Consider the following 7,000-nt stretch of genomic DNA (forward strand, 5'->3'; position numbering starts at 1 on the left):
ATCAACAATGCAATCAATTCTGCCTCCAGCCTCGAATGTAGCATGTAAGTTTTGAGCTTAGACTGTAAGAATTGTAGGTGTTCTCTCAAGTTCGATTAAATCATAATCTGACTTAGCTTCACTAGGACATTAATAAGAATTTAAGGTAGTTAATACTACAGCCATGTATGTGTGAGAATTCTCCATTGCAGATATTCAAACTTATACTCTAATACATGTCTAATTACTTAAGAATTTTCTTAGGCTATTGAGCCACCACCCTCGATGGTAATAACTTTTTGTCTTTTAAAAAGTATGATACATGATATAAAAGTAAAAATAGTTATATATATATAAAGAGCTTCCTCTATATATATTTCATACATCTCGATCTCTCTTGAATCTTGATATACTTTGTGTTTTGTGATAAGAAAATGGGTCTCAAGCTTTATGGAATTCCCGTGTCCACAAACACCACTCGCGCGTTGGTGTGCCTCCACGAGAAAGGTGTAGATTTTGAGCTGGTTCCGGTTAACCTTTTCGGCGGAGAAAACAGGCAGCCTTCTTTTCTCGCTAAGAATGTATATACATATCTATCTACTCTTTTCGATCTTACTCCTTTGCACTCATTTTTCTCCTCTACATTGTGTTTTCAAATTGGTTAATATATATTAATGGTTTCTTTCTTTTTCTTTTTTCTTTTTCAAATTTTTTTTTGCAGCCCTTTGGCCTGATTCCTGTGCTAGAAGATGGTGATTTCACTATTTTCGGTAAGTTTTCACCTCATCTTTTTTTGTTTTTTTTCTTTTTCCTCTCACATTTACGACTGTCTAAGGTTCTAGCAATGTCAAAAGTTGTGTTAACGTTTGAGCTCGGAATATTGTGCACTTCTTATGCTTTTGTCTCATTGAATTTAACGGCCGGTGATTTCAAAGGGTTCAGTTGCCGAGTTTTTTTAGAGACTGCATTTTGAGGAAATGTTGAAAAATAAAGGTTTTTTTTTTTTTTTTAAAAAAGAAATGCTAGATTCTGTCTTGGTGTTCTTCTAGTGTCCTTTTAGTCTTAAGTAAATATTATTTTATAAAAAAGAAAAAAGAAAAATTACTCCTATTTCTATTTATAAAATAATATTAACTTAGGACTAAGAATTAGGAGAACACCAAGACTTAGCATTTCCCCCTTAAAAAAAATAAAGAAAGAAAAAAAAAAGGTATTTTTACATTTTCTATAGATAATAACTTTTTTCCTAATTTATGAAGAAATAATATTTTTATTATTAGTGGATTTACTCTCTAAATCGTGATTGCTGTAAGCTTCTTGTTTTTATTTTTTCAAATGAGAGGCTTGCCTTCTTTGTGTCTCCAAGACACATTAGGGTAGAGCTAGCTAGAGATCATTAGGCCGACAGAACTTAATCACATAATTAAGATATTTGAAAATAAGTTGAAACTTAAAAGAGAACTCAAAGTAATAAAACAAGATCTGAATTCTTTGACTTTTTCCCCACAAGTATTTTTTGGTTTTCTCAATGGGATGTGGAGCTGTCAGATTAATGTTATAGGTTTCAGGTTCAAATCTTGTCCTTAGTAAAAAAAAAAAAAACCCTTAATTAATATAGTGCATAATTTCATTTTAATTATAACACAGAATCCAGGGCAATTACATCATATGTAGCAGAGAAATTCAAGGAAACTGGCCCTGATCTGATAAGGCACCAAAACCCAAAAGAAGCTGCATTAGTGAAGGTGTGGATAGAGGTAGAATCCCAGAATTTTCAGCCTGCAATCTCTCCCATTGTCTACCAATCTTTGGTGGCTCCTCTGCTTGGGAACACACCCGACCAGGCAGTCATTGACACCAACTTGGAAAAGCTTGGAAAAGTGCTTGATGTTTATGAGTCAAAGCTGAGCAGCACCAAGTACCTGGCTGGTGATTTCTTTAGCCTGGCTGATCTCCACAACTTTCCTTACATTTTTTATTTCATGAAGACTCCATGGGCTTCTCTGGTCAATGATCGTCCCCATGTTAAGGCATGGTGGGAGGACATTTCTTCTAGGTCTGCTTTCAAGAAAGTGGCTGAGGGTATGACTTTTGGTGAGAAGAAATGATAAAGTTTTTAGGGTTTCTATTTCCAACATCTTGGAAAAACTTATTTTGTGCTGCTTGTTATCTGTTTGAATTATAAAAATTATTATTGTCTGGTTGTTATTTGTTTGAATTATAAAAATTCTCTTTTATTTGGGATGAATCCTATAATATTCCTGATTACAACTTTGTTAGTATCGTTGCAAATGACGATTTAGATTCTTAGTTCATTTAAGTAAAAGTGACATTGGCATTAAAATGCGGTTACAGGTTAGTGGTTATTGACTAAAACCGCTAACCGCAATTGCCTAGGCAATTAATTAGTAAAATCGGCTAATTGCCTCCACTAATCACTTAGGCGGTTAACTAGCGGCTAGGGCTAGCAGTTATTGCTCACTGCTTTTTAATTTTTTAAAAGGAAAAAGATTAAAAAAAATAAAATGAAATTACAAATAAAAAAAAAAAAAACACTAAAATGACGCCATTTCTATGATAATACGGTAAGAACCTACTATATATGATGTCATTTCTAGAGTTTTATATATATTTTTCTATATTTAAACGTCGTTTAAGAAATGGCAATGCAAAGCGGTATTTGAAGCATGACCCACTTTGAATCTACAATATTCACGGGTCATAAACAATTAATACCTTTTATTCTTTGATTTAATGTCAATTGAACACTAGGCTTCTAAGAACCTGACCCAGTGTTCTTGATGGAAAATACTAGGGCCCTAGGGGCTATGGCCAATGCAACAAACAACATAAAGATAAATGAGTTAAGCAGAAAGTAAATTGTCTTGCGTAGAAAAAGAAAGAAAGAAAGCAGAAAGTACTCTACGTGCCCAAACAAAACAATAACATACCCAAATCATTCATGTTTGCTTGGTCATGCTTTGGTATTTTATTGTCGTTGTGTCCGGCCCTGTGGGGTTCTTTCTTTTAGAAATTAACTTTTTTTAATTACAAAAATAAAACGTGAGTGTTAGATAGAGCAACTACTATAGAACTTAATTAATCCCTATCTAACAACTCCACCCCCAGCTAATCCTCACGCGCTATCTAGCATTCAAAGTTTGTAGTTTTATTTATATAATCAAATGCCCGATCTATTGTACATCGGTTTCTGTAGGAATATACATTTCTTCTTAATTAGCTATATAAGGTTTTTAGAAATAATATATCTCCTTGCTATCCCTCCTTTCTTGAATCCTTTCCTCTTGTATAAGGGTGATCAGCCAAAGTATATGGCAAACCGGAAAGTCTACGGCAGCCTCAACTCGCCGGCCACATTGAAGGTTCTGGCATGCCTCTTTGAGCATGATCTTGATTTTGAGTTTGTTCCAGTCAAAATGGATGCGGGAGAGCACAAAAAGAAACCTTTTCTTTCTATGAATGTAAGTTAATTAGTGCATGTCCCGGGCTTAATTTGCACTACTTTCTCCATAATTCAGCAATGATAATTATGTTTCCATGCCTTCAGTTTTGAGCAAGCAAGTAATATCACTATTAACATTCTTGTTGATTGGTTTTTATCATGTCATTGCATACACATGCATGTGATGCCATGTAAACTTTCTAATGGCAAAGGGTAGGGGTGCAAAGGCGGTTACGGTTAGCGGTTAGTGGCAATAACCGCTAACCGTAACTGCCCTAACGGTTAGTAAATTTCACTAACCGCAACCGCTAACCGCCTAACGGTTAGCGGTTAGCGGTTAGTGGCCGGTTAGCGGTTAGTGAAATAGATAACCGCCCGTTAACCGCTTTTTTAAAATTGGGCTTTTTTTTTTTGCTTATTTTTTTGGGCTTTTTTTTACCCTCATTTTTTTTCTTGTATTTTTAATATCTTCTTGGGCTCAATTGCTATAAAAAGAGCCCATATTGAAAAATCAAAAATATTTGACCCAAAATTTACATTTACTTGTACTTAAAAAAAAAATTCCTTAAATATTAAATCATAACCCGTTAACTTTTTTTTTTTAGGAAAAAAAAATTCAACACAACATACAAAAAAAAGTTCAAAATTCAGATAACTGTCACAACATATAAAAAAAAAATATAAAAAAGTTCAACACAAAGCATATAAAATAAGTTCAAATAAAACATTAAATGATACAAATAGTCAAATAAAACATTAAAACTTCATTAATCTTCTCATTTGGTCCTCTAGCAAATCCTGTGGACATCAAAAGAAGAAAAGTAATAATATATTATCACTATAATCATATAAATTATAGTGATAATATATTAATACTCAAATTGTGATTTAATTATTTTTTTAAAAAAAATTGTGATTTAATGATCAAGTGATTATATGATATAATCATATAAATTATAGTGATAATATATTAATACTCAAATTGTGATTTAATTATTTTTTAAAAAAAATTGTGATTTAATGATCAAGTGATTATGTTATATGTATAAATATTTTTATAATTATAATTATAAAAATATATTATATAAAAAGGCGGTTAGCGGTTAGCGGTTACGGTTAGTAGACCCAATAACCGCTAACCGCTAACCGCTAGGCGGTTATGGCGGTTAGGCAGTTAGCGGTTAATGCGGTTAGACGGTTAGGCGGTTAGGCGGTTGGCGGTTATAGCGGTTAGCGGTTAGCGGACGGTTAAAAACCGCCCGCCTTTGCACCCCTAGCAAAGGGCATGCGTATTTGGTTAATTAAGCTAGGGTTATATAGTTTCTCTTCCAAGAAGCAAGAAAAGTATATAAAGGCATCTCAATGGCTTAACTTGTAGAGTTCATCTATTTTGTAGCCATTTGGTCAGGTTCCCGTATACGAGGACCGTGGCATCAAGCAATTCGGAAAGCCATGCATACCCTGATTTCATCATAATCCTCTACAATTTTTTCAAATTACGGAATTTAGGCCTTCTCTTTTTACATCAAAAACCGCTTGGAAAATGCCACATATTGAAAATATGGCATTTTTTTGTTGAGAGTTGAATATATTTTCATTAAATTCTTGCTCTTTATGTTGTAAAAAATTTTTGTGCAAAAAACTGTATTTTGAATTTTTTTTTTTTAAAAAGCGTTTTTACGAAAGTGAAAAACAAACCTATTTGGTTGTCGGGATAACATGCAACTTTTTTTATAAGTGACATTTTTCAAGTCTTCGATGCTTGAAAACGGCCTAAATTTCGTAATTTGAGAACCTACAATTTTTTTGAAATTGCAAAGAGATCCTTATATGCTCAGTTTGCTACATTAATTACTTCGGCTAACTACAATTAATGCAACCGATTAATTATAGAATCAAGAGCAATAATAAGATGCACGAGCTTTGAGTATGGCAAGAAAGGAGAAGAGATTATCCACTGGACGCCAAGAAGCAGGCGGTAGTAGGCAATTGGATAGACGTTGAGGGTCACCAGTTTGAGCCAGCAGCATTGAAACTAATTCATGAGATGGTGATTAAGCCGAAGAATGGCTTGGCTCCAGACCAAGGTGTGGTGGCTGAGGCTGAAGCCGAGTTAGGCAATGTTCTTGATGTGTATGAAGCTCGGCTAGCAAAATCCAAGTATTTGGGATCTGATAGATACACCATTGCTGATATGCTTCACCTCCCGAATTTGCAGAGCCTTGTGGGAACGACAGCCAAGAAGCTCATTGAATCGAGACCTCATGTGAAATCATGGTGCTCTCAGATCCTGGCTCGGCCTGCATGGGTCAAGGTGCTTGAGATGAAGCATAAGGCACGAGCCTAGGCTCAGTCTATATATATATATATATATATATATATGGACTAAGAATAATTGATGCAAGTGTTGCTTGTAATACTCTCCATTATGGTCTGAGATATATATTTCTTTCGCTACTTCTATTTATTTTTGGAAGGATAGAAATTAGCTAGAAACTTGTGAGGGAAGAGTTTTTCTTCAAATTGAATTGGAAGAATTTTTTCCAACACATGTCACTTTTTCATGTGAGAAATATATATTTTTTAAATAGTATATGAACAACACATGCTTTCTAAATAAAATTTATTCAAGCGTTATCATTGTAATTAAAAAAAAACTTGCATTTCTCACACATGGAGAAGATGTCATTTTTATAAAAAGTTCAACCATTCTCTAGTATCCAACTATTTAAATCGATATTGTTGGACAAAAGCAATAAATATGGCTCACTATTTGATGAATCAATTGAATGTTAGATAATCTCCGAAAATATTTGGTTAGGTAGGTCTACTAATTTCTTCCATTTTAAAAATGTCATTGCCTTGCATATGTTTATATATGTAGATGATAAGCTTGACTTGAGCTTACTGTTAATCTTTTTAATTTTTTTTTAAAAAAAAAATTTAAAGGACAAAGTTTTCTTCCAAACTGAGTTGAAAGAATTTCTTTCAACTTATTCTATAAAAATGACATGTGTCCCTTTTTTTTAGTAACATGTGAGATCCACATGAGTTTTTAATAAAATTTATTTCAACTTTGTCTCTGCTATTAAAAAAACATGTGTATCTCACATGTTTAAGGCACACATGTCACTTTTATAAACTAGGTTGAAGGAACCAGTTTAGAGGAAAACTTTATCCAATTTTAAATTTTAAATTTTAAATTTTAAATTTATTTATTTTATCATGCATATGGGATGAAATCATACAAGTTGTGGGGTTTTAACTTTAAATCACTTATATTTATTATGAGTAGGGATTTTACATTTGAGGAGACTCTGTAGATTAACCTAAATTACATGCATGGATCAACTTCATAAATATGCTATTAATATTATTACTAATGTTAGTATTAATAAAGAACATGTTTGAGATTGCACCAGGGGGGAATAGGATCATCTCCAGTTCATGGCTAGAATTTGTTCTTAGAAATCCTAAAGTCACAAATAAGATACATGACCACTAACTAAAAATAATAATAAAATATTATTTTATATTTAAATAAAAATAAATAATAAA

The 7,000-nt window shown here is 32.9% G+C and overlaps 1 protein-coding gene and 1 pseudogene across 1 annotated transcript; both read left to right on the top strand.

Moving 5' to 3' along the window:
- Positions 1-201: 201 nt before the first annotated feature.
- On the top strand, positions 202-2,174 carry LOC132172377 (glutathione S-transferase F13). Its single transcript, XM_059583864.1, has 3 exons — positions 202-560; positions 701-749; positions 1,627-2,174. The coding sequence occupies exons 1-3, from the start codon at positions 414-416 to the stop codon at positions 2,085-2,087; spliced, it is 657 nt and encodes a 218-aa protein (XP_059439847.1). The 5' UTR covers positions 202-413; the 3' UTR covers positions 2,088-2,174.
- Positions 2,175-3,234: 1,060 nt separating this feature from the next.
- On the top strand, positions 3,235-5,789 carry LOC132172378 (glutathione S-transferase-like; annotated as a pseudogene).
- The last annotated feature ends 1,211 nt before the right edge of the window (positions 5,790-7,000 follow it).

Source organism: Corylus avellana, chromosome ca2 (genome assembly GCF_901000735.1).
Source record: "Corylus avellana chromosome ca2, CavTom2PMs-1.0".
In the NCBI taxonomy this organism is placed as follows: Eukaryota; Viridiplantae; Streptophyta; class Magnoliopsida; order Fagales; family Betulaceae; genus Corylus; species Corylus avellana.

Bases quoted from the DNA above. Each gene is read 5' to 3' on its own strand.
- LOC132172377 (XM_059583864.1), top strand. From the start codon at position 414: ATGGGTCTCAAGCTTTATGGAATTCCCGTGTCCACAAACACCACTCGC. The intron at 561-700 runs GTATATACATAT...TTTTTTTTGCAG, and splicing joins CTTCTTTTCTCGCTAAGAAT to CCCTTTGGCCTGATTCCTGT. The intron at 750-1,626 runs GTAAGTTTTCAC...ATTATAACACAG, and splicing joins TGGTGATTTCACTATTTTCG to AATCCAGGGCAATTACATCA.